Source organism: Fomitopsis serialis (assembly GCF_022376445.1).
Source record: "Fomitopsis serialis strain Sig1Antser10 chromosome Unknown B0H18scaffold_28, whole genome shotgun sequence".
NCBI classification, from domain to species: Eukaryota; Fungi; Basidiomycota; class Agaricomycetes; order Polyporales; family Fomitopsidaceae; genus Fomitopsis; species Fomitopsis serialis.
In genome coordinates, this window is record NW_025954988.1 from 285,049 (window position 1) to 309,626 (window position 24,578).

General features: G+C 54.0%; 8 protein-coding genes across 8 annotated transcripts; 3 read left to right on the forward strand and 5 right to left on the reverse strand.

Annotated features, from left to right (window-relative positions):
• Window position 1: 1 nt before the first annotated feature.
• Window positions 2-1,286, reverse strand: B0H18DRAFT_1084818 (mitochondrial carrier; the record flags this gene model as incomplete). Its single annotated transcript, XM_048031837.1, has 7 exons — window positions 2-22; window positions 85-280; window positions 338-365; window positions 417-877; window positions 925-1,025; window positions 1,108-1,162; window positions 1,216-1,286. 7 exons carry the CDS (start codon window positions 1,284-1,286, stop codon window positions 2-4), a joined length of 933 nt encoding a protein of 310 aa, XP_047894148.1.
• Window positions 1,287-1,424: 138 nt separating this feature from the next.
• B0H18DRAFT_1004044 (uncharacterized protein) lies at window positions 1,425-5,101 on the reverse strand. Its single transcript, XM_048028458.1, has 16 exons — window positions 4,992-5,101; window positions 4,766-4,933; window positions 4,649-4,709; window positions 4,517-4,600; window positions 4,216-4,469; window positions 4,080-4,164; window positions 3,878-4,053; window positions 3,768-3,848; window positions 3,452-3,715; window positions 2,715-3,401; window positions 2,544-2,659; window positions 2,351-2,417; window positions 2,112-2,201; window positions 1,973-2,069; window positions 1,880-1,917; window positions 1,425-1,823 (listed from the first exon to the last, which is right to left on the reverse strand). Exons 1-16 carry the CDS (start codon window positions 5,022-5,024, stop codon window positions 1,566-1,568), a joined length of 2,559 nt encoding a protein of 852 aa, XP_047894149.1. The 5' UTR covers window positions 5,025-5,101; the 3' UTR covers window positions 1,425-1,565.
• Window positions 5,102-6,311: 1,210 nt separating this feature from the next.
• Window positions 6,312-10,103, forward strand: B0H18DRAFT_1118578 (fungal-specific transcription factor domain-containing protein; the record flags this gene model as incomplete). Its single annotated transcript, XM_048033810.1, has 25 exons — window positions 6,312-6,411; window positions 6,474-6,569; window positions 6,629-6,643; window positions 6,712-6,742; window positions 6,799-6,981; window positions 7,036-7,136; window positions 7,205-7,507; window positions 7,560-7,639; window positions 7,691-7,773; window positions 7,839-8,018; window positions 8,070-8,078; window positions 8,134-8,276; window positions 8,324-8,398; window positions 8,459-8,488; window positions 8,541-8,557; window positions 8,608-8,723; window positions 8,779-8,798; window positions 8,853-8,911; window positions 8,978-9,078; window positions 9,135-9,356; window positions 9,412-9,515; window positions 9,567-9,636; window positions 9,698-9,717; window positions 9,766-9,839; window positions 9,888-10,103. The coding sequence occupies 25 exons, from the start codon at window positions 6,312-6,314 to the stop codon at window positions 10,101-10,103; spliced, it is 2,448 nt and encodes an 815-aa protein (XP_047894150.1).
• A 930-nt stretch (window positions 10,104-11,033) lies between these two features.
• Window positions 11,034-13,579, reverse strand: B0H18DRAFT_1004063 (uncharacterized protein). The gene is made up of 6 exons (XM_048028459.1): window positions 12,621-13,579; window positions 12,448-12,573; window positions 12,287-12,382; window positions 12,141-12,224; window positions 11,916-12,086; window positions 11,034-11,863 (listed from the first exon to the last, which is right to left on the reverse strand). The coding sequence occupies exons 1-6, from the start codon at window positions 13,485-13,487 to the stop codon at window positions 11,234-11,236; spliced, it is 1,974 nt and encodes a 657-aa protein (XP_047894151.1). The 5' UTR covers window positions 13,488-13,579; the 3' UTR covers window positions 11,034-11,233.
• Window positions 13,580-13,690: 111 nt separating this feature from the next.
• On the reverse strand, window positions 13,691-15,287 carry B0H18DRAFT_1004076 (uncharacterized protein). Its single transcript, XM_048028460.1, has 3 exons — window positions 15,142-15,287; window positions 13,982-14,361; window positions 13,691-13,918 (listed from the first exon to the last, which is right to left on the reverse strand). The coding sequence occupies exons 1-2, from the start codon at window positions 15,186-15,188 to the stop codon at window positions 14,079-14,081; spliced, it is 330 nt and encodes a 109-aa protein (XP_047894152.1). The 5' UTR covers window positions 15,189-15,287; the 3' UTR covers window positions 13,691-13,918; window positions 13,982-14,078.
• Window positions 15,288-16,292: 1,005 nt separating this feature from the next.
• Window positions 16,293-17,060, forward strand: B0H18DRAFT_954451 (uncharacterized protein; the record flags this gene model as incomplete). The annotated part of the gene is made up of 4 exons (XM_048042271.1): window positions 16,293-16,392; window positions 16,431-16,654; window positions 16,710-16,841; window positions 16,890-17,060. The coding sequence occupies 4 exons, from the start codon at window positions 16,293-16,295 to the stop codon at window positions 17,058-17,060; spliced, it is 627 nt and encodes a 208-aa protein (XP_047894153.1).
• A 969-nt stretch (window positions 17,061-18,029) lies between these two features.
• B0H18DRAFT_932617 (uncharacterized protein) lies at window positions 18,030-19,772 on the forward strand (the record flags this gene model as incomplete). The annotated part of the gene is made up of 6 exons (XM_048041739.1): window positions 18,030-18,145; window positions 18,207-18,383; window positions 18,445-18,716; window positions 18,779-19,031; window positions 19,085-19,262; window positions 19,308-19,772. Exons 1-6 carry the CDS (start codon window positions 18,081-18,083, stop codon window positions 19,770-19,772), a joined length of 1,410 nt encoding a protein of 469 aa, XP_047894154.1. The 5' UTR covers window positions 18,030-18,080.
• Window positions 19,773-20,769: 997 nt separating this feature from the next.
• B0H18DRAFT_954453 (uncharacterized protein) lies at window positions 20,770-23,215 on the reverse strand (the record flags this gene model as incomplete). Its single annotated transcript, XM_048042272.1, has 10 exons — window positions 20,770-20,989; window positions 21,044-21,172; window positions 21,221-21,294; window positions 21,348-21,521; window positions 21,570-21,809; window positions 21,864-22,229; window positions 22,277-22,485; window positions 22,531-22,701; window positions 22,748-22,864; window positions 22,924-23,215. 10 exons carry the CDS (start codon window positions 23,213-23,215, stop codon window positions 20,770-20,772), a joined length of 1,992 nt encoding a protein of 663 aa, XP_047894155.1.
• Between the last annotated feature and the right edge of the window lie 1,363 nt (window positions 23,216-24,578).

Genomic DNA, 24,578 nt, shown 5'->3' on the forward strand with positions numbered 1-24,578 from the left:
GCTACTGCGTCAATACGATAGCCTGGGTCATTGATAATCAGTAACTTCAATCTAAACATAATGCACCATCAGTATGTTGCGTACCTTCGTGAGTTCATACAGCCTTCTCTGGCACATGAAGAGGATGGCAGCAGTCAGCACGCTTTGCACTAGCTTGCTCCCGACACCCTTGTACAAGCCTTCTACCCCCTCTTCCCGTACGATTGTGAGCAGCCCATCGAGAGAAGACTTGTATTGCAGAGCATGCGCCCGTCCGGCTTGGAGTCTGCTCTTGACCACACTAAAAAGATTATTATCGCATATGAGACGCATAACCAGCACCATACAAATCACGCACATATAAGGGTATGTAAATGAAGTGGCAACTACGGACAAGTCAACGCCTGAATTTAAGTACACAGGACTAGCAGCCTTACCGAGTTTCGACAACGCGCCGAGTATGAAGTAGTCGATGTCAGATAGAACGGCCACGGCGGACGACACCGCTCCGGAGGCTCTCAGTCGTGCAGTTCTCCTCCGTATCAGGGAATTCTTCAGTTGCTCGAACACCGTGTACTGAATGACAGGATTGATCACAAGGACCAGAGCGGGCCCGATGCCACGCCAAAACGCGGGGATCCCGTCCTTCCGCAGAATGTATTGAATCGTCTCAATGATGCCCATCTTCCGTGGCTTCGGTGTAGTCTTGTCTGACGTCTGGTCCATCGAGCGGACTGCCTGTGACGTCTGAACCACCCAGATTGGATTGCTGATGAGGGAAGTTGCTGAACCGGCGACGAGGCCTGCTAGCATGGACTCTAGAGTGCTGAGCCCTTTACCGCCTCGCCTAGAAGTGAGGATAATGCCGCGCGATCGCTCGTAGAAATAATAATACGCTCTGCTACAATGTCAGATAGCATGAATGAAGTGCAAGTCAGCGCTCACCCATTTGTGACTGCGATGCCTAGCAGGCTGGAGCTAAGACCGCTGTACAATCCTCGGATACCTTCACGCTTGATAACGTCAACGACGGCATCGTATACAGACTGTTAATCATGTGACATCATAGACAAGGGTCCGACGTTAACTACACCCACGGCAGGCAAACCAGCCAGTTCACCTACTCACCTTGCGCTCTTTCTTGGTTTCCACTGCGGCGCGCGTCGAAATAAATATGAGAGGGCTGGTCCAAGCTGTCAGAGTGGATGACACGGAAGAGTGTTTGTTCAAACTGACTATGTTGCCGTCATCGCAAGAACTCCGCCCGCGGCCCCCGCAACGGCATGAATTGTCGAGTCACTTGGCATGCTGCAAATGTCCACCTTTCGTCGCCGCCTCGGTCGTGGTGGTTGTGGTTAGAGAAGCGGACTGTCCAATGCATTCTGTCAGACGCGTGTGCCACTGGCACCCGCAATCACATGCTCCCGGCCGCCGCCGCTGAAGCACTGACAGTGACGCGGACGACTTCAACCAACGCCCGGTCAACAACTTGGCGCGGCTTGTGATTGCCATTCGAAGGCAATGCATTGAAACCCGTACTACTTAGTGATATGCATACATGTCTACAACCCAAGTCCAAGCATGCGCTATCGTGCCGCGTGATCTTCTGACTGAAGCTGGACCAACAAACGCTTCAGTTCCTCCACATCTGCCTGGAAGCCATTCGAGCTCCCTGTTGCTACAGAGTTCTTGGATCCGCCGTATCCACCGTCTGTGATTGACTTGCCATCGTCTATGGCGAGCCATTGATCCAGCTGGGCCGTTATTGACTTGGCCTTGAGCCGGAAGTGGGTGCGTACAACGTCCTCGAACGGCTCCGGCGGGTTCTTCAGGTTGCCTAGCATCTAACGACAGGTCAAAGTAAGAAAACTAGCACCTGTGATCGGAGGATTAAACGTACCGCGGTCTTCACGACCATCCGACGGACGTTGGCCGAGTCTAGTGAACGTCAATATAAAGTCCGGATGACTAAGGTGCTATGAATACTACTCACATGCGCGTGACTGAGGCGTTCCTCCGCTCTGGGCCCAGCCGGGTTCGTTTAGGTACGGCTCCTCGCAAAGAATCATGGATTGGATCGATATGAGAACCTAGAGAACACGCATCCTGAGCGCACTGAAGTTGTATCTGACAGTCCCACCTACCTGCAAGAGCGTCGATTTCCCTGAAACCCACCCCGGACCTGACCATGTCCCGAGTAGGGACAAGCATACTTTACCGTCCTGATCAACAGAGTTAGAGTATGCTATCGCCAAAGCTACAAGAGCAGACTAACCGCATATAGATTCGGGTTAAAACGGAACTTTCCCCCGTTGGTCTGCACGAAGCAATTTCAGATTCTGGGGTGATGATGCAGCTGCATTCTTCTTACCGTCATGTATTTGACGCTAGGTGGAGACTGGTTATAGCTAGGGCCGAGGAAGACATCAAAAAGATAACTATCAAAATGTTAGCGATTTGCGACTGCCCAGAAAGACCGAGACGTCTGTACCAGCCGTTATAGTATCTGCCATATGCGGAAAATAGTTAGCGGAACAACGGGACAAAACTATGCCTGGACCTACGGTGTTCCTTCGGGACCAGTGATCAAGACCTTGATAACGTCCACGCGGCTCTCATCCACCCGCAAGAAGATCGAAGAATTCCAATCAACTGGCAGGTTCGTCGTGAGCACGGCCAGCTGAACCCCGCGTCAGAGTGGGGTTTTGGGCAGCGGCGATGACAGTCTCACGCACCTCCTTCGCGATGGCCAACGATCGCTTCGGAATGTCGGCGTTCGCCAGCATTCGCGCTTCGTTATTGTAGAAGAACTTGTAATGCGGACTTTCGTCGTCGTTACCCTGTCCAGGTGCGTCCGACGGGGGGATTGTCAGGTCGCAGTATTCGAAACGGACACGGTTCGCCCATTCCACGTAAGCTTTCACCGTATCCGCCTCCGTGTCGCCCGCCCGGACCTGGGCCACACTCTGCTCGGCGCTACCTGGGATTTTCGGCAGGCTGGCGCGTAGTCGCCGCAGGAAAGCGTCGCCCTTGGTCTCAGCGAGCGAACGATCGATCGCGTCGGCAGTATCAATTATGCGCTGGCAGAACTTGAGCATCTTCGCATTCTCTTCTGACTGCGTGCGCCCTGCGTCCTTAGCCTTCCCCTTCTCGTCGCTGGTCATCCGCTTTTCCTCTTCCGTCATCTCGACCACAGGCTCATTGAGCTTGGGGCCCTCGAGACCTTTGACCGCAGCCTGTGCCTGGATTACAATGGCTTCCAGAAGTTCACGAGGGCCAGAGCTGCCTTCGTAAATCGTCGTGCGCTCGCGTACTCTCGGGCTACCTCTCGGTGATTTCTTTGAAGGGACCGTCTTCACAGACGCTACGACCATGATCGGCATCGCCATCATGCTGGCTAGTGCCTCGTGACACGAGATGGTCTGCACGGCGGTGAGAATGCGCATGAGTATATTCGTAGCAATGATCGTACCTCGAGCCAATCGAATAACTCAATGTAGAGTGTGGAGCGGTCGGACATATCCGCAAGCGAATCATTTCGGAGAAGTTGGCTACTGACGAAGTTAAACCGTCGGCGGAGATGCGCGAGGGCAGTCGGGTGGACGAGGTAATCGCTGGTTTTGGGCCCGCCTGGCCGCCGCACAGAAGGAAGGTACACTCGTATGCTGGCCAGCAACTTAGCAAGTTTCTCATCCTTGGCGCGTTGGGCTGCCAATGCCTCGATTTGCCCGGACGTCTATATGCACTTATTCAGCGCTACAGTGAACGGATGGAGCGGCTGAACCTACATCCTCTCGAATATCCCCAGCGTAGCCGGTACCGAGTTTGGCTTTCTTGCCGTGAGCGACCGGCGGATAGTAATTGTCCTCCTCGTCATCTTCGTCCGAGGCCGTGGGACGGGTGTCGGGTCAGCGTTGCGCCTCTTTCCTCCCTTGGAATTTGACGCTGGAGGATTCGCTGAGTCGTGAGTCTGGTCGATGTACATCTTCTCTAGCATCGTGAGGCCTACGCCAAGAATGACGCCCTGCAGGTTGGGGCAATGGAACAAGCAGTCAGCGCGTCTGCTCCATGCGTCTGTTTGGGATCAATGGGCTCTCCACATGCGAAGCAGAACGGCTTCCTGCATTTGGCACAGGTTCGAGGAACAATGTTCTGGAGGTGTTTGACATACGTAGAAAAGGCTTTCTGCACGTTATGTCAACGTCTATCGGGCCAGAGGATTTGCCCGTTACTTACAAAGAGCGGGAAGAAGTCCCGTTTCTGACGAGTTACGCCTTCGCCGCAGCCGTGTGGACAACGGCATTCGCCTTCGCCCAGCTCACGGTACAAGCTGAACAAAAAACTTTGTTCGCTGCCCTCCGGACAGCCTTTCATCCACTGGCCCTGTGTCATCAACGATGCTTCTTCATTCACATCGAGTACCAGAGCCGTCTCAGGCTCTTCCTCGACTTCGATTACTTCATCACGTCTGTCCTTTGAGAAGAAAATGCCTTCGTCGGAGTCAGATACAGGTAGGTCGACAAAGACACCACAGTACCGGCATATGGATCCGCATTCACATGGCTGGCCCCTTGATCCGGCTTGACATCGTCGTCCGAGTCATAATAATCGAAATCACCGCCTGCAATCGCATGAGCACAGCAGGTTGCAACCATCCGGAACCACACACCATCGTCCTCGTCGTCATCCTCACCCATCATCTCAGCGGCATCTTCGTCTTCGTCTGGAGTCTAGTAGGCACGCTGTGGGCAATTAGTACAAAAATGAGACGTGTTGAAAGGCTCACCATCATCCTCGGCCTGGGCGCTGGCAATGGCGCATCACTAGGTTCCATCGTGACATCTCCGTCGGCATCGAGCAAATGATCAAAGCTTCCGTCGAAGATGCGTTCCGCTGCTTGCATCACATCCTTATGCTTCTGTAGAGCAGCGCGAGCTTGAGCCACTGTTGCGCCCTGGGCCAGCGTTTCAACTCTCGCGCCAGCAACATTACAGCTCAAGAGCACCGCCTACCATTTCTACGAGCTGCTGTATTTGCTTGTCCATTTTGAGCGAGTATGTGTGCGTTCAGAAGGACTCAAATGGGACTAGACAGATTACATGTAGTGGCAGAGTGGTTGTGGCAAAAAGGCGCGCGTTAGCACGGTAGCGCTGTAGCGGCACATGCCACATGGTACCCCATATACGGCAACCCACAATTGCCGATCATAGCGAGTCTGAACGGCAAGGCCAGTGCATGGCCTTCTGACTCTGAGCTCAAGCTCAGGCCTCGTCTGGTGGCCGCACTTTCGAGTGAGTGCTAATTCCTCTTACCCGCATGCGTTCTCAGTCGCGCCTCGCCACACCTCTTCAGTTCAACCGCCGGGTTTCGACGTAATCCGTCCGTAATCTCGCTATGTACGTGACATATCCTCCGGGTTCGGGTTCGGGCCACGATTTGCCCAAGCTGAGGAAGTCCCTTCATAGGCAGGGCGCGGGAATACGTAGAACCCGACACGCACGAGGTTCTCACAACGCTGAGCATGAAAAAATGGAAATGGCGTAATTGAATACTCATGGTACGCATGCTTCTCTGGTCACGCATCTCCTATGTTTTATTGCTGATGTTCCTGTCAGAGATTGCACTCTGACCCAACTTGCACTCGACCTAGGAGCAGGAACCAGGCCACCGTGGATCGAATGGTCCCGAACCCCACTTTGCTGCTTGTCAAGAGACTACAACGTCTTTGGTTACTTCGTCGCAACTTAGGGGGCTTTGATGCCATGGCCACAATGTCGACACGGAGCTTGCGGGATTGGGCCACTGCCGCTGACCCTTACTCCGTGCAACCACTCTACTCGGCTGGCTTGGTATGTATGTAGCTCAGCGAAATGGCGATCTGGGTGTGGTCCAGATATCCGGCGCGGCACGGCGGCAGTACGATTCAGATTCACGAACACGAAAGCCCTTATCAGAAATGAGGTCTGACGTCATGCATGAGTGTCCAGAAGGTCAGTACCGAGCCCGTAATGCAACCGCAACACGGACCAAACACGAACCAAGCCGACCCTCATTTCGAGCGGGCTGAAACTCCACAGGAGTACTGGGCTTGCCCGATTCTCGTTGGCCGTGTCTGTGGTCCCGGGCCGCTCACGCGTTCGGTTTGGTCTCCAGACTTCTGGATGGAAGCCCTTCTTACCAGCTTCCGGGGGATCGAGAGATTGTGGAGTGGGCGGGAGAGAGCCTTCAAGAGCCGAGAAGCTGGCGTGCTCTGCTCAATGGTAGGCCTTATAAGCCTCGGTGATTGATTTACGTTAGACCGCGTCCCTCCTCCGGTGACACACCTCCGACTCATGCCCACGTATTCTGAACCATCCGACGATGAGCGACTTCCGTCTCCATCCGAAAGGCAGCCGAGTGTCGAGCAGAGCTCGCGCAGACGTAGCACGCGAGGTAAGTTTCCTCATCGTAAACACACCCTATAGCTTCCCGTCATGTTGACAATTCCGTCTTAGCGTGTGACCAGTGTCGTCGTACCAAGAGCAAGTGCGAGCGCGACAAAGGCGCGCCCGCCAGAAAGCCCTGCCATGGCTGCACTGCTCTAGGTCTACGTGCGTTTTTCGTGTAGTCAAACGCCCCTGCTATCCGCTAATATTCAGCGTTCGGACAGCCTGCACGTATGCCGGTCAGTATCAGCGTCCCCTGATTCCCGTCCACTGACGAATGTGACGTCTTGTAACGTGTACGATGCAGGCCCTAGTCACAAACGTGGCCCTCCCAAAGGGTGCGTTGCCATACGCTTTCCATTGCGCGACCGCGCGCTGATACACCTTGGCTTAGGTACATCCTGGCAATTGAGCGCCGACTTCACCAGGTCGAAGCGCTCTTGGGGACAATTATCGGTTCAGAGGATCCACGTGCCAAAGGTCTCATCCAGGACCTATCCCAGGATCAGTTGGCCAGACAAATAATTCAACGAGTGGACGTAGGTCCGTTTGGCCGGAAGGGTCGTGTCACTCACCCGTAAGTAGCGCTCGACTACCTAATGTGTGACATCACTAAACAAGTCGATAACAGATTTGGATCTACAAAGGAGGACTTCCTAACATCCATTATGACGGGGGCAGGAGAGGAGATCCAAGAATCGTCTAAAGATGATGGAGCCTCTCCACGCTTCGGTAGGTCGCTTCCTGCATTCTAACTGATGACGGTGAGAGTGTTGTGTTGACGCAGTGACCAACGTCAGATAACCTCGCTCTAGTAAGTCCCAGTAGCACCTGGCAGGACAGTCTGCAGCGTCTTCTGCCTCGGGCATCAGGGACAGCCTTCCCGCAGACTGCCGTGGACGCGGGTTCTGCGGGCAGCGGGTCCCCGGACCACCGAACCAGGCGTGCTTCGTTTCCCCTAATGTCGAACCGCGTCTCTTCTCCGTGGAGAATTCCGCCGGTTTCTCCCATGAACTCATTGTCATCGTTGACTTCATTCCCTACCGTCCCACCTTCGGAGCGCGTCTTGTGGGATAATATCGCAGGTTTGGAGAAATTCGACAGTACGTCGCAATTTTCGCATTCGAATGCATCCTCTGATGCAATATTGTTCAGCTGAGTCAGTAGCCTCCGACGACTCCGAGGTCAAGGTGCCGGTTCGCGTGGAGGACGTCTACATCGATGGCAATGCACAGGTAGGTGGGAACATCGATGGTAGTACTCTTGACTGACGGTTGACATTGCAGTTGCGGATAGCCAACCAGGTCAGCGGTTTGCAGATACTCAGCCAATGTCAAAAGATTCTGACAGGAAGAGAAGATAAATCACTGTATGTGGAGGCTTTATACGGATCTTATCCATGTCTTTGGCTTCTGTACTTACAGTAGCCGACAGCGACTGCCCGTGGCCTTCGACGGACGCGGAAAGAACGGCGGCCCAGCTTCCTCCCTCGGCATCAATGCGACGCCCTCCAGAACAGCATCAACATGACCTTGTACGAGCATTCTTCGAACATGTGTACCCCGCATTCCCCGTCATCAATAAAGCACACTTTCTGCGTTTGTATCATCAACAGTAAGTCGCAGCCTTTCCGATGTCCGGCTTAATTGACGCGCTTTTGATCAGATTGAACACGTCCGTAGCCGCTTCTTGAGGTGACCTGGCTGCCATTGCTAACATCACGACGCAGTGGCGTTCAAGAGTCCCTTCACTCAAGCCTTGAACAAACGTCATTCGACGTCCTATTGCTGTCGATGTTCGCCCTGTCGTACAGATTCATCAACACCTTTACAGAGGACCCTGACTATGTCACTGAGGCTGAAAGGGTTCTATGTATGTTCATGCGTTTCGTTTCGTCCGTCGTGCTGATGCTGCTTCAGTTTCTATGCGTGGACGCGCACATCCCCTTTTATGTCAAGCTTGGCTGCTGCTGGCCTATCGCAACGTCGGGATCGGTATGTACGGCTCACAGTACCTTTCGTTCCAAAATTTACTCAAGACCACCCCCACGTCAGGCTGCTTGGAGGCTGCTTGGATGTACACTGGTGAGTCTGCCGAGATTAGCGGCGAACCGATCTGTGCTCATTCGTGTTGAAGGTATCGCCATTCGTATGGTGAGTCGCCAGCGTCTCCTTGAAGATAAGCAACTACTCAGCCCTGATAGGCCCAGTCCCTCGGTCTTCATAGGGACACTCAGGGACTCTTCTCATCCGGTATCGTCTCTGAAGAAGACTGGGTGGCGCGGCGACACGTATGGGCGGGGTGCATAATTGTTGACAGGTCGGTCTATCACGCGCTAGTCTAATTCAACATAGTCTAATCTCCATTACTACAGACACCTCTCCGTTCTCTTGGGTATGGAAGCTTCAAGGTACATCAGACGCCACATTGACCCTGTTTCATCATCAGGGCGACCCCCTATGATCGACGCAACGGACTGTGACGTTTCACCCGTGGCCATTATTCAGGTGAGGATTTCCCGGCTCCCGTTCGGCCTACAGATTTACGCTCATGCATGACGCTACAATGCATAGGGTAACGCTCTGCACCTCCAAACCGATCTCGGCCTTGGATCAAATGGGGTGGCGGACTCGACTATCCTTATGTGCTTCAATGCCTCTTGCGCGCTGGGTATGTCGCGACTCCGGGATTTCGCCGCAAATATGAGACTGACGTCGTGACTTATGTTAGCGGTTTTGTTGGCGCTGTCATAGATCAGCTGTACGCTATCACACGCCCAGCTGATGCTGTCCTCGAGCTACGTGCGAAGCGGCTGGAACACCAATTATCGCAGTGGCGGAACGCCTTACCGGCCCAAGTGCAGCTGCATGCGACGAGCTCTGTGCCCCCGGCCTGCGCGCTTGAGCTACACATTCGGTATTGGTGGACGGTCATTTTACTTTATCGCTCGTTGTGAGTACACGCCGCGCAGGTATGACTGTGCGGTCGTACTGAGCCGTCTGCGCAGCGTGCAGGGGCCTTTGGTGAAAAGCCTCTATGCCAGTCCTGATAGCGTCGAGTCGAAGGCTCTGGTGCTTTGTCGGGATGCTTCGACGCAGCTGTCTTCGCTAGGTAGGCACCAGCACGCTACGAAACCGTTGTCTGACACACCGCTCTTGTCAGTGCGTATGCTGTGCAACCAGACACCGGAGCCCGCCTCCCCCTTTCTACCAGGATATGTTTTGTCTTCTGGGTAGATATTAATCTCCATCACACTTCATTAATGAAGCTCACTCGTTCTCTGTGACGCCTAGTATTGTGGACCTGCTGAATTGTAAGTCCTAATACCTGGGTATTTCCGGAATGCTCACCTGTATCACAGTGAGTATAGCGCACGATGATCACCAAGCCAACGTTAGGCTTCGTGGTTCCCTGTCTGCATTGCAGCATATCGAGGTGAGTCAGATGCAACGCCATGTCTTGCGAATCTCATGAGTTCCGCAGAAAACGTGGCCGGCTGCGCGTTCTGTACATGGATTACTTGACAAAGCCATGTCGCTCCCCCCGTCGACACCGGTGATCCCTCCTGAATCCCCGACGACTCTCAGGCGCAAGCGCTCCGCTCAAGAAGTATTCTCGGAGGACGAGCACGCGGAACATGGGTCGAGGCAGATGATGGAGCATCCCGCGTCCTCCCCTTCATTCAGTAAAGACCATTAGAGAGCTTCGACAACCTTGGACACCTACTCGGGCTCGACACTGGCCTGAGTTTTATTACATCGCCCCCTTCCTGGATATCAATATAGGAGCCCTGGCGTGGATAGCCCGCAATAGTCCCCACGCTGTCAAGCGTTGGATACCCTACGGACAGTTGCAATTTCAATTCTGTCGCCTCCACCTCGCACTCCTTTGGCTTGTGGTAGGCGTTTGTGGTGGTTGCGCTCCACACGGACCTTGTACCTCTCGATCGTTGCACTCACTCCAAAGGTACCGCACTCCGCGGCTACTCCTCGATTCCCGCCTCGATATATCGCGATAAAGAGATTGCCTGTTGTTCCACTTGCCGCTAGTACTGTCTTGTACATATTTATGCTTTGTCGTATTTTCGGATAAGTAGGAATGTCAGAGGACCTCAATCCTATACGATCACTCTGTCGACGCGGCGTCATGTCAGTTCCCGTCGGGTTCCCGTGTTCCTACCAATTGGCCATTATAATTGACAATTGACAGGATCGGGCGATCCTTGTCCCGATCCGTCGTGATGCTTTGTTTGGCACCCATTCAGGAGCCAAACACATCGCATGGTCCGTGCGCAGTCCGCGCCAGTAAAAAGCCTGTCGCCGACATGTGTTTCTTCACCACTCTGGCCTTTTGGCTTAGATCAAGTGTAGTATCTGTTCTTAATAGTTTAACCACTATTATGGAGGCACCGCCTCCATTATTGGTTATCTAATTTTTGCCGCCCTTGTCTTCGGGCTCTGCTTGCAACCTGAGACGCGATGACCTCGCCACTGCAGTACCGGCTTGCGTGTCGGGGGATCTCCTTGTCTTTTTGTTGCGTTCTTGCACTGTTCAGTTGAGCAGTAAGAGGATGTGGCAAATGGATTTGGCTTTGGCCTTTCAGCTTCTTGTGCTCCTCTGTCCATGATCGGGAACAGCGTCACTCTTCATGCACATGTCCGGTAACAAGTCTACGTCGCTGTTTTGGTGGTATGTATCACATCTGATCGTGGTGTTTTGTGAAGGTACAACTACTGATGAAGGGTTCTTTGCGGCTTGCAGGTCGTATGCATTACAAAACATGGGCTCAACAACGAAAGCGACGAAAGCATGTAGAGGATGACGACTAATTAGCGAGCATAGCTACCCTTGTACCGGGGGCCTCGGTCGTCTCGGTCGTCTCGTCTCCGTAGAGTCCTGATCCGCGTCGGCGATCGTATGCTTGCATACCGCCCACCACCATCGTCACGTTGTGCCGCGCCACGAATTTGGATCGAATCTGTCTCGCGGGAGGGACCAGGGAGGCGATCATCGTGCGGCCGCCGATCTCGCTCGCGCTCGTTGCCCCTCCTGCCATCGTCACGACGCGAAGGATCCGAAAAGCTGATGTCGATCTTCTTGCCCCCGCTGCCACCATTCCGCGCGTCTCTCCCCGCTCTGTCCTTGCCGCCTTTTTCTTTTCTTTGGCCGCCGAACCAATCGTCGGGATCGTCTCGCTGGTCCTCCCACTCTCGAGCGCGTTGTTCCATTCTTGCGCGCTCCTTTCGTCGCCCTTGCTTCCCCACGTCCATGGGGATCTCGGCGCCGTATCCATCTGCGAATGCGTTGGCAACCTCCCAGTCTCGTGGCGCACGCTTAGTACTTGATTTTGTAGGTGGACGCGCGTCGATGTCGGCGAATGGCCCGGAAGAGATGTTATAGAGGCTGAAGGCAGAGGGCTCGCGGGGTAAATCGGGAACATGCCGTACTTCGCGGCATTCCTACATGCGAGTGTGAACGGCTGAAAACACGAAAAACACTCGGACTACGCACATCGCCCAAGTGCCCAGAGCGGCCGCAATTGTAGCACCATTCGTCAGTGGCGATGTAGCCTTCGCCGCCTTGGCCGAGCGCAAGTACACGTTTCTCCTCACGGGCCTGTAGTATGTTTTGGCGCTCTGCGTCGTCGACGTAGTCATACAGACGCCAGAGTGTCGGACATTCCTGCATCACATCGTGTCAGATTTGGGATCACATGAAGAGGCGGACGAAACCCACGTTCGTGTTGTGCACTCGGGAGCCACATCTATCACAATCGTAGTGGCTGGGCCCTGCACGGCCGTTGTAGCGATTGGGACATGTCTATCAAATATCGACCATCGCGGTCAGTCAGATGACCAAACTCGACCAGCATGTTTACGAGCCTTATTGATGTGCCCCTTCATACCACAATTGAAACATGTCTTGCTGATAGGGCAACCCCGTGTTGAATGTTCGTCTCGGGCGCCACAAGTTAAGCACTGTAATGATGCAACATGTCAACGGCAGAGCCACAGACAGCCGGAGGGCATAGAGACATACTGACAATTACTATAGGGCACTCGTACGTCCGATGATCGCCTTCAGCCCCGCAATTCTTACACACAAAGGTCTTGGGTTTTGCGGGTTTGTCATCCTCGTCCGCGGCCTCAAAGTATCGTACCATGCCAGCCTAAACACATTAGACAAGGCCGTGAGGGCACACGCAGCGAGACGTACTCTGCGGTCATCATCGTAATCCATATACTCAATGTAGCTCTCATCCTCGGTGTCAGAAGGGGGAGGTGAGACAATCGGTGCAGTATCAACGCCGTCTTGATCGAAGACACTGACGTGCGCGGGGAGGAGCAGAGCCACAGCAGGTTCATCAGACTTTGCCGCAGGTTGATCGTCTTTCTGGTGTACCTGTGCAACAGCAAGGACCTCTGTTCGCACCACATCCTCGAAGAACAGATCTGCGATGTTGTCCCCTGCATGCACTTGCTTGTCACGGCCAGATCGGTCGGGGGTACGTGCACGACGCCTATCGTCTTTACCATTCGGACGCGTCCTGCCGTCTCGGGTAGAGGGTCGCGTGTCTCTTGGGTGTCGTAGTCGGTCTGGAGAACGCGACCGCCGCCTGCCGCCGCGCTCGAGAGGGGAGGATTGACGGTCTCTCCGCTTCTTCCGCCTGTCCTTCTCTTTGGGGCCCTCTTCGTCTCGCTCATATCGGTTTCGAGCCCCAGAGCTTCCGGCCCCAGGGCTCGCGAGCCGATCGAAGAGAGACTTGGCCCCGACAGTCTTCGCGCCTGCACCTGCATTTTTGGACGTACCAGACCCGCCGTTCCTGCCACTCGCTCCGTTCTCCCTCTCAGGAGTCTGCTCTCTCGACGGCTCTACAGAGCTGTGCGTAACCTCGCCTTCCTCTACCACTTTCGTTTTCCGTTTGCGAGCCTTCCTGCGTCTGCGGTTCCCTGCCTTGCCGTTGGCCGCGGGTGTCTTCGCATCGTCGTTGATGACATCTCCATCGGAATCCAGCTCGATAATGTGGTTTTGAAGAGGACTGGAATTCGTGAGATCGATAATTTCCGTGTCGTTGGGAGGCATCGTGAGGTAGGGACTGTGGGCGGGTATGATCGCGCGGGAACGCAGAGCTGCAGGCAGAGACGCGCGAACGGTCGGTTCGCTTCCGCGTGCAATTTCTCAGCCACTTCCGTAAATGGCAATCGCTGTCGTTCGACAAGTCGGCCCAGCCTGTGCAGAGCCGTCTAACATGCCATCGAACCTGCATGCGTTGTGGAAGAGACAACTTGCAGCGAGTTCCATAACGCAAGGCCCCAGGGTCAAAAATCGCGCACAGGCGGGCTGCGAATTCCCTGACTTACCTGCACGAAATTGAAGGAAAACGAAACCGAGGCAAAATATGAACGTATTCCCCACATGCGGACTAAAGCTAGCACCGTCATTGTACCGTACACTACTGTAGTCTCCCTATCATATGGAATACAATGCACCCTGAGCACCAGCTTTATTCGAGGCTACACGAATATTGGCTGAGCTTATGTATTAAAATAGTGACTAGGCTGTGACAAAGAGCTCACAGCGAAGACATGCACCGGCCAAAGTTGCGTGTGGGCTGCGCATGGACGAGACGTGGACGAGATAGTTACATACTGAACAGCTCACACACCCTTCTATTCATTCGCAATGCATAAATGCATGACGTGACGGGCACGCAGGCGACCGGCCGAGTGGCCAGGAAAAGCAACGAGCGAACAAGTGAGCGTGCATGCGCGACGGCGAGTGAGAAAACTGGTGAATGAGGGGACGGTTGAGCAAGCAATCGAACGGGCGGGTGTTCGGGAGGCCGGTGGATGAGTCAGTGAGCGGGCAAGTAGGCGGAAGGTTGATAGCGCTACGTCTGTGTGCTCTGAGGTGAGCGGATGTGTTCGCTCGTCGTGTTAGCTCGCGTGAGCAAGTACTGGCAACGAAGGCGAGCATTAGTCGGACAACTATGAGTGACGTTTTCGTGGAAAAATACTTACCGGCAAGTCTTACTTTCCCGACTTAGAACTTAGTGTGATTGGCGCCCGTCCGAACGCGCCGATGCGGTACTTGCCTAATCGGGATGAACATCGCGCTTGCCAGGGCCGCTGCGCCAGGCGTTTTCCCCTTATTCTCTTTCATGTATAATGTCTCTTCATAAATTTCATACGCCTTCTTTTATGTGTTGCATCACCTGTTCTCTTCGATATAGTGAGAACCACAGGCTCATGACTATGGCTCTCATCGGAGATTCTACTGAAGCATCCCGGGCCATACGTCTCGTCGATGATGAGGGTCATGAGGATGACATGCTGAGAGGAAGTTTACAGACTCCCTTCTATAGAATTATTAGTGGGCTTCCGGATTCGCCGTGCAATGAACAGCAGCGCGCATAAAGGCCCGCAGACAGAGTTGCCACAATTGGCTAATGATTCCGCATTAGGCAATTCACCAGCCCTCGAAGCAGAATCAAGTGATCTAGCATGAGCAGACAACGGATCTGTGACTCACTGTAATCTATATACAGTGTTAACAAGGCCAGAAATATCCATTATTGTAGAGACCAAGTGTACGAAACGGAGCGAATCTAAGTCCGAGGTGTACGGGTCACGTGTCAACTAAGTAGCAAATCTTACGCGATAACTAAGGCGTAAGTGTAAGTATTTTTCCGCGATAACGACCGTCATAGACAACTCCAGGGACGTACTATACGTACCTTCGACTTCCAAGCCTTCTCGCCCTCGCCACACCTGTCCTGCACATCGTCCGACACTGCTGTCATCTCCTTCTCCCACGCTCGAGGCACACAAAGCCTGGGGCGGTGTGCGTCGCCGTTGACATTGAGACGTTGAGAACAAGTTGAGAGGTGCAGGCCAGGTCGTCGAGCGGCCGCCACGCAGATCTCGCTTACACTTAACAGACGTATTACTAATGGATAAGGGGGCTATTTCGGAGGTCCGCTCAACCCCGCCCTGTACGCGTCCGAGAGGACGGGGCCTTGCGATATGGAACTCGCTGTGAATGCGAGCATATTGTTTTATTGCATGTGGGATGGAGGTCTTGTCGCGAAGCGGCTTGCGCTGGCATGATTCGATACGTGATACTACTACTAGTACTAAGGATTCGCATAACCCTGCGCGTGCATCGATCTGAGGCGAGGGTACCACTAGGTATCTTTGAACTCAATCCTTTACCCGCGTCCGTCACAAGGACAGACAATGGCATCCTGGACTTTTGCTCGGCTCTGTCACGGAAATTTACCCCCAAACCATCATAATCAAGATTCTGTGTATTGACAACGAGCCGGTCATACATAGGTGGTAGTCTCCCATAGGCAGACCCCAAACACGATCTTGCTGAGTGAGGGAGGGCGGTCGTGTGTGTCATAGGTGGTCTTTGAACGTTGGAACATTGACTGCCCGCATTTACGTGCTGAGTAGCCATGTAGTATAGTAGCATGGCGTCGGTGGTGCTCCAACTCAAGCTGTATCAATCATTACATATATCATACCTCTGACAGTATTAGTGACTCGAAGGTATGGAAACCAAAAGTGAGCAGCCTCGCTTCCTGTCACAGAAGTGACATCTCGTGATCCGTGATCTCGGTTATCGGGTCACGGTTAGGCGACGCGCCACATCCGACCGCAGAACCCCGCCGCGCCGCGCCACATGCCCGACGCGCGCACTGCGCGGCAGCGAACCCGAGCTTCAAGTTATCTATTGATGTATATGCACCTCTTGTGCTTCATTAGATAGCAGTAAGCTCTTAGCTTGCCAACGAGCCATCGCTCGAATCATCGATGCACTTCAGAATGATTGGCAGCCCGAACTGCAATTTGTTGCGGTTTGTTTATCCCCCTACCGCAAATGGTTGCCGCTGCCACGTCCTCGCGCCGGGCGGCCAGTCTCTCTCAGCGCCGCCGCGACCGCCTTCCCCACCTCTGGGACAACGCCCGCCAGCGCGCAGGTGCGGAGATGGGCTTCACCTTGGCCCCCCGGGGACAGGTGCTGTTCCCCCCGTGCTTTCCCTGGCTCGCTGCTCCCGGTTGGTCCGGGTCTTCAGCGCCGCGGGGCCACCTGAAATTTACCACCCGCTGCGCACCCAGTCCCCGACGCGCATATCTGGCCCCCCAAGCATGACCCCGTTCTCATACACAAGTCAGAGAGAGCGAGCCCCGGTGGCAGCAGGCTACCAAACCGCAGGCAATGTTATTGATCGAGCTCTATGTGTAAGTCGCTCTCCGCTTACCCGCGTTCGGCGCGCCCTCATCGATGTGCCCTTAGCCTTCTAAAACACCCCCAAAGCGACTACGTGATTCGCTGGGACCCCACCAGCGAGCGCATCGCCGTCAAGCTTCCGGAGCAGCTCGTGTTGCGCATCCCGAGCGCCTGTTGCGTCTCTCGAAGCCTCGCAAGGTACGGGACATGTCACTAGTAATATTGTGCCTGCTGTTTCAGACATAGATAACCGCCCTGCTCAGAGGCTGCGGGGCGAACCTGTGGATTCTTACGGTCGCCAGGCTCGTTCGCTCGAACACGGCAGGCGTCCGCCTCGCGCCGGTTGCCTGGCGGATGTGCATGCAAGACGCCGATGTCACTGCATGCTATGTCATCACACTCATATTGCGCAGATGATATTCTGCTAGACGATGTGGCGATGGCGGCCCAGCCCCAGTCGTTCCATCGTCCAGTTGGTCCCATTCTACGAGATTGGTCCTCGTTCCTCGTTCTTCCTAAGTGTCTGCCACTTTATTGATCTACGCGCCAGCAGTTTGTAGAGTGCATCTCGACCTTCAAGAAGATATCAATGCCACTTTCAAAGCACTCCGAATTGACCTTTCCGTGCCCGGGTTCAAGCATGCCGCCTAGGTGTGTCCGCAAGGTCTTGCATCCACTCTCACCTGCTGCGGTGCAGGAGCCTGCGCACTGGATTGGCAACGCCTCGTTCTCGGCCTCCATGCAGACCACAAGATCTGCTTATGGAGGTTGGCGGGGAGCAGGCGGATGCAGGCAGGCTGAGTAGCTCGCCCTGCTGATCACTAGTCGTAATACGTGCAACCAGCGGTATGAATCATTGTAGGATACATCACGACAAACAATAGCTGAATTGAAATTATGCCGTGGCAGGGCTTGCCTGCGTCGCTTGAGTATTAAGAGTGGCATCGCCGCTTCTAGCAGCAAGAAATAATGAAGGACTGGTAATAAAAGTTTGCGCACGTGCGGTTTATTCATGCGCGGCAATTCATGGGCGCGCTGCACTTGGACTGCAACCATCGTCAGTGTCTCCATTTGTCCGCTCTGAGCATCGGGCAACTGTCTCGTTGTGTCCTTGGGTGGCGATTCACTAGTATGCCTGCTTCGAGGCGCAAGAGAACAAAACCGAAACTCTCGCACACTGCCGCATCGCTCCGTCCGTGATTCCTTAATACATCAGTGGTCGCTGTAGCTGACTGCCGCACTGGCCACATACAGCGCCGGTGCCTGTTCCACCCAAGGACACTTTAGCTCAAGGTCCAACGAAGCAGATCAACCAGCACCTTCCTTGCCGTACGTTGTACATTCACCGCTGCGGCTCGCAATTCACCCTGATTACTACTCGTAACAGCGCCAGATGAAGAGCTCCGACCTGTTTTTGATTTTTACTGGCATCTCGGCATGTCCGACGTTGACATTGCTGCACATGTGATGGATCACTTCGACAAGGAGAGCTATGGCATAACGTGAGTCTATGCAACCCTAGGCCTCGCGTCAGCCTACCTGAGTCGCGGACCCGGTCTTCAGTGTGTGGACTATCCGCCGCCGCCGCAAAGCATGGGGCATCCGGAGCACTTGTAAGCAGGGACACACCGTCGAAAGCATCCATACCCATGTGCAGGCGATCAAGAAGCAGTTCCCAAACATGGGAGCAGACCGACTCCGGAAGGTGCTGCGGCACAATGAGAAGATTCGCGTCTCCAAGTGAGTACCATTCTCAGATGCAGTTCAAGTTCTGTGGGTGCGCAGCACTAATTAATCGAAGGCCAGTCGTCCTTGAGTACCTGCGGCTTACAGAGCCTGAGGCAGTTGCGGCGAGGCGCTTTCGCAAGTTCACGCGCCGCCAATTTGTTGCAGCGGGTGTCCACGACATGTGGTGTATTGACCAGCATGAGAAGCTCAAGCGCCACGGCCTCTTTTGGCACGTTGGGCTCGATCCATTTCCTGGGGTTACGCATTGGTGCCGGGTGTGGTGGACGGTCAAGAATCCTACTCTGATCACGAGGTATCATCTGGATGCTGGGCGCAAACTACAAGGTATGAGGTTCCGCGGATAGCGACATGCATACGTAGTTCACTTAATATTCACCGGCCACTAGGAATTCCGCTCACAACTCAGAGTGATCCCGGTACAGAAAACTTCGGAGTTGCCTATGCGCAGACAGCTCTGCGCCACAGGCTCGATGCTGCGCTCTCTGGTTCCATTCAGCACCGCTTCTTTCGCAAGCACGGGAACATCAAACCTGAGATCTTCTGGTCATTGTTTCGTCGGTCATTCATTTCCGGATTCGAGCAGATGATCGATGATGGAGTCGAACAAGGGTGGTACGACATTGGAGATCCGCTCGAGATGTAAGCCAGATACACCTTGACCTTACTGCTGGCCTTCCTAAGTCTTGTTAAAGGTTGACATTCCGATACGTCTTCATACCATATCTCCAGCGTGAGACGGATGCCTGGGTCCATCTCCAGAACTGGACGAAGCGACGTGCAGACCGCAAGAAGGTCCTTCCAAATGGTATCCCAATGCTCGTGATGCAGAAGCCGCACAAATTCAATGCGGCCGATTACAAGGCTCGTCTTGTCTATTGCTCTGTTACTTTTGATAGTAGCTGAGCGACATACTAGATACCTGTCTCTGATGAGCTCTTTGACGAGATAGAGGCTATATATGCCCCTCGGGATGATCCCGTCTTCAAGCTTGTCCCAGACGAGTTTGCGCTGCGTGCCAATGCTGTGTGGACGGCTATTGGCCGTCCGGAACCCCAATTTGACACTGCCTGGGACATCTACCGGCGCATCCTTGCAGGTCTGCGCAGTATGCCCGCTGATGTCGCATTTCAGAACATGCTTGACGAAACAAGCGATACTCAGCAGGCTCATCACACGCCTGAAGAATCTGGTTACGAAATGTGTATGCCAGCTAACCTTGATGTTCCATTCGCTCGCCAGTGTATTGGAGATGTAGTTATTCCCTCAGAGCAAGTAGAGCAGAGCGACGCCGAGTCGGAGGCCGACTTGTTTGTTGATATCTCTGACACGGAGGCCGTCGATGATTCCGATAGTCATGGGATTGGGTTGGACTTCTTCTGATTAGTAGGATTGGACTAGCTCATACGTACTCGCAACTATACCAGCAATTCTGCCACTATAGATGTGAAAAGTAGTTCGTGTTGACTGATCTTGAGTCGGCAAAATGCATTGAGGGAAAGACTGCGGATTGCCAGCCTATTGCCATAACGGTCCATCCACTACTGCGACCGCGACCAGCTCGCCAGTCCTTGCTCATCCACCCGCATCATTGAGTCCTGCTTCGCTTTCATTCGGGTCTTAACTTTGGTACATCAGGGAAAACCGCCCAGACGCTTGGGCCCTCCGAAGAGCGACAGAGAGTGCTTTGAGAGCGCCAAAGTAGCCAAACCACCCCAACCAACCTCAACACAAGTGCCTCGGTCTCAAGAGGCATTGTTTGACAAAATCAGCTTTTTATTTCCATTTATTCCTTGAAGTGCACTTTCAACCAGCATTTGTCAGGGCAGTCCAGCATTGGGTTCCCCACTCAAAAAGCAATAATAAACCGGTTTGCAAGTGATAAAACCAACATCCAATTCCTACTCATTATGGGGTTGAGATTGCTAATCAAGAGCTCTCAAAGTGTGCATATTGCGCCCATAGCATGGTTATAAATGGATCATGATGCACTTCAGTAGACAATGCGAGCGAACAGTTCATTGCGGTATTGCCAGTGCATACAGTAATACATGATCACAACAAGTAGCTATACAGGGTATACCACCAGCTCGTGGATATGAGAGTGATGTTAATAATGCAGCTGGTGTTTGAGCCCAGTAAAAGCTACAGAGAGGCGGAGAGGACAGCGTAGGCATGGGCACAGAATGACAGGAGTCCGAATACAACGTACATGATGTAGAGAACCTCGACGAAGATGATTGTACACAAAACGGAGCACAGTGAGACGTACTGCACTTCAGTTCCACCACCTGACAAACGTACACCACAATACAAGACCTATTCAGCTTCAGAAATTATGTTCCATGTCAGACCGTCAGTGAACGCACCTGCACACGTCCTACACCTCTGCATCCCCTTCACGCTCTTTAGCCTGGCCTGACCCGCTTGCCGAGGCTGCCACCGCTGGCTCGTCACTAGCCTTCGTGCCAGTGTTCTTCGGCGCCCACAGCTTGGAGATGCGCGAGATTGCAGCCGTAGGAATGCCACGGGTGACGGTACTAGGCTCAGCTGCCTCGTCGTCGTCGTCTACGCTCGTGCTCGAGATCCCTGCAAGCCTCCTGAAATGCACCATGTTGTGTCAGCACAGCGTCAGCAACAGGCTATGTACTTACCGTATGGTGCTCGCCAACGTCTCATCCATCGACTTGCAGAACCGAGCACAGCCCTCGTCGTACTTCGACAGGTCACTCAGGTCCGCACAGCGCCGCAGGTTGTCGATGCTGACCTTCAGACGATCATGCCTACAAAGCACAGTTAGGCCGGCGCTATAAACAAATAATGTTCCTTACTCGGTGGCGTACGTCTTCTCGTCGAAGCTGACGGTGATGTTCACCTTGACAGCCTCGTCCAGCGCAACGATGATCTAATGCACGATGACTTGAATAGAGGCTTCAGTACCTAGGGTATCATACTCACCGCGGAGCAGACCAGAGCTATCATGTTGCTCGACAGGGGCTGCTTGTTAATGTCGAACCGCGCGTGGTTCTCAGGCCGCATGGCCTCCCGATGAGCTCCAGACCACCACTGACGAGCTGCGACTTCAGCCACAGCCTCGTTGTGGAAGGGAGCGTCCAGGTTGGCCACCCACAGCTAATACATATCAGTAAGCTGTACCTAGACATTGGCACGCACACGCACCGAGGGATCCACCATCGGATCTGGCATCTCCAAGTTGCCGTGATGGAACGCGAAGTCCTGCTTCAAGAACTTCACGAGAGCCTCGAGGTGACTCGCCGTCTTCTCGTTGTACGCAGCACTGCTGAGCTTCTTGCCGTCAGAGCCGTGTTGCGGCACCTTGAACGCGAGGAAGTTCTTCTCGACGACGCGCTTTGCCTTCTGCTTGACTTCCTGACGAAGTTGAGATGACACCTTCGCGACCTGACAATCTGCTTGATGCTCATGTCACCGCTGAGAAATGAAGTGACAACTCACATAGTGGATCATCCTCCCGTGTGTCACTGCATCTGCCCACGCCCTGTTGTACGCGGTCAAGAACCTTTCGGTCTTGTACCTCTCGTGCTTCTCCATGAGCATCTTCATGATCTCCACGGGCTTCTCAGTCTTCTCCATACGACCGTCCTTCATGACTCGAGGCCACGCGTTCTCCAAGCTGAGGTACACGCGGAACTCCTGCTGGGCGTGGTGCAGGAAGCTCTTCAACGGCTCCTGCGTCATCGTCTCGAGCACATTGTTGTCGACGTCGATGACCTTCTTAGGCCGGCCGACCTTGCGCTTGCCCTTGCTCTGGGCTTTCTCTTTCTTCTTCTGCTGAGGCTTGTCCTTGACCTTGACAACGATCTAGGCCAAACGTCAGTCAAACGCCGCCTTCCAAGCCACAGTCTCACCTCGTCATCCATGTCCACGTCGCCATCAAGCTCGTCAACGTCCTCCTCTCGGTCGTGACTCGACACCTTGTACTCGCTGCCATCGTCGTCAGAGTCGTCCGGGACATGGATGGGGGACATCGGCTCCATCTTGACACGACCAGTGCCCCTTGTTGTGATTAGTGACTCCAGGGGTGACGGCTCAGATGAATGCAAAAGCTCTGTGAGGTCTGTTTCAAAGCAGAGCTGTGTGCTCCGTAGAACCAGACACTCACCAGGTGAATAGCTCTGACCTGCTGACTTGCGTGCAGACTCACCCTTAGCCTTCTTCTTCTCAGGCTGTTCCATGCTCGCCTCATCATGATTATTGCCGCTACCCTCCTTCTCGGACTCAGAGGTCTCAATCACCTTCCTCTTGTGTGGCTTAGCCATACGGCGCAACTGAACTGACAGCCAATGAGCTCTTCATTCACCTGTTGGTAGTTTACGCACCAGTTTCACGATTCTTTCCCTTGTTTGCAGATGGAGCCAGTGTTTCATCATCAGCACCCCAATCCTCCCCATTCTCCGTACCCTCAGCCACCAACACTACACTTGTGTCCTGTATCTCTATGACAGGATGCGCTAGTAGCACTTCAATGCAGAGTGTGAATTGAGACACCACATACGTTGTTGCTGGCCCTCCTCCGAGTCAGATTTCCCATCCTCCTCTGCATCATCATCAAGCTTGCAAAGCATCTCATCAAGCCTCTTGTCCGAAAGATGTGGGTACTGTTTCTTCAGCAACTCCTTCACGTTGGGGGTTGCCTTTGCATCATCTTGTATGTGGCCTGATGGCCTAGGTGTGCTGGCTGCTGACTTGGCTGTACTTCGAGTCGACTTGACAGAGGCTTTTGTGCTAGCCACAGTGACCTTTGCCTTTGCTGCGGCAACCTTTGACCTAGTATTGTGTGGCAACATGGTGAGAGAGGTGGCGACAAGGAGACAGCGGCCGCACCAACAAGTGAACCATGAGAGTCTGAGTCAGCCACAAGCGCACACGGTATCAAACTCCAGTAACTCTCACTCTTTCAATGTTTGATCACAAATGCTGAAGAGTCGTCAAATATTGAATATTGGTTGTCTATTCATGACAGAGATACAGCCCATAGTACTTGGAATCGTCATAGTGATAGTTGGAAATATTTGCAACGAGTTGCAAACCTTATGCCGGAACACAAACCAACAGAAGCACATGGAGACAAATTAAAGGCGGTGTAGAGGTATTGATAGAGGTAGGCAAGTGATTTAATAGAACCAGGCAAGCAAGAAGTATCTTGGATTGAAAACAAATCCGCAGAGGTGTCACGGGGATGTTCTGCAGTGTGGATAGGTTGTAGCGAGAACGTAGCGTGCAGGGACAAAACATCGCACAGGAGGAGTATCGAGAGTCAGCGATGGCGACAAGACACTAATGCAGCTGCGGACAGTGCTCACGAAGGCCGTCGAGGTCGATGTGGTGGGTGACCTGGAGCAACGGCGCCTGGCGTGCATAGGCAAGGGCGAGGGTGGGCTGACGGGTGCTGGAGCTGGCGGGCGAGAAGGCGAAGGGCAGGGCGAGGGATGTTTGCTTGATGCGGGAGGAGGTGAAGACAAAAACGGTGGCTCTGTGGCCGGAGCTAGTTGGCGAGGATGCGGGGCGGCGCGCTCGCGTCCGTCGAGCTGACATCCGAGGCGGTGGTCGGCGAAGGAGAATCCGTCGACGGAGCGTCGGTCATGGCCGCGGGATCGGCAGAAGCAGTTGACGATGCGTCCATCGCAGCAGCAGGGTCGGCGGCGGCAGTCGCATTCGTGGAAGATGAACCGTCCGCACTCGAAGAAACGGTCGCGTTCGAGGTATCCCGGAGCTCGAACCAGCTAGAGTCGGGGAGGCAGTGCTGGCCGGCACTGAGTCGATCATGACGGCTGACGGCGCGGAGCTCGAGAGGTGCTGTGGCTTGTAGTCGTCGAGGTTGAGCGGGGGTGGAGCTCTTGCGCAGGGGTGACCGGGGCTGTGGAGTGGCAGCGAACACTGTTGAGGTTGAACTGGCAGCGGAGATGCTCACCGTGGGCTGTCGCTCACAGACGACGATGGTTGCCGGTCGCGCGGTGGGGTGTGGGAACGCGGGGGGCGAAGGTCATGCAAGCGTGCGGGAGAGTGAGGGTGTGTGGATGCAAGCCCAGCGCTGGATGGACGGTGGAATGGAGTGCGGAGGGGAGGGCAGCAAGTGAGACATACATACGTTGGCAGGCGTGCAGCGCTGCGCATCCGCCGTGTCGTCGTGCGTAGCGACATTGAAGTCAT

Excerpts from the sequence above, each read along its gene's own strand:
- B0H18DRAFT_1004076 (XM_048028460.1), bottom strand. The coding sequence starts at position 15,188 with ATGTGCAGGACAGGTGTGGCGAGGGCGAGAAGGCTTGGAAGTCGAAG. Across the intron at positions 14,362-15,141 it reads AGAAGGCTTGGAAGTCGAAG|TACTTGCTCACGCGAGCTAA; the intron begins GTACGTATAGTA and ends CTTCGTTGCCAG.
- B0H18DRAFT_1004044 (XM_048028458.1), bottom strand. The coding sequence starts at position 5,024 with ATGGACAAGCAAATACAGCAGCTCGTAGAAATG. Across the intron at positions 4,165-4,215 it reads GGGACTTCTTCCCGCTCTTT|AAAGCCTTTTCTACGTATGT; the intron begins GTAAGTAACGGG and ends CATAACGTGCAG. Across the intron at positions 4,054-4,079 it reads GAAGCCGTTCTGCTTCGCAT|ACGCATGGAGCAGACGCGCT; the intron begins GTGGAGAGCCCA and ends GATCCCAAACAG.
- B0H18DRAFT_1004063 (XM_048028459.1), bottom strand. The coding sequence starts at position 13,487 with ATGCCTCCCAACGACACGGAAATTATCGATCTCACGAATTCCAGTCCT. Across the intron at positions 12,225-12,286 it reads TGAAGGGGCACATCAATAAG|ACATGTCCCAATCGCTACAA; the intron begins GCTCGTAAACAT and ends GATATTTGATAG. Across the intron at positions 11,864-11,915 it reads GCTCTGGGCACTTGGGCGAT|GAATGCCGCGAAGTACGGCA; the intron begins GTGCGTAGTCCG and ends ACTCGCATGTAG.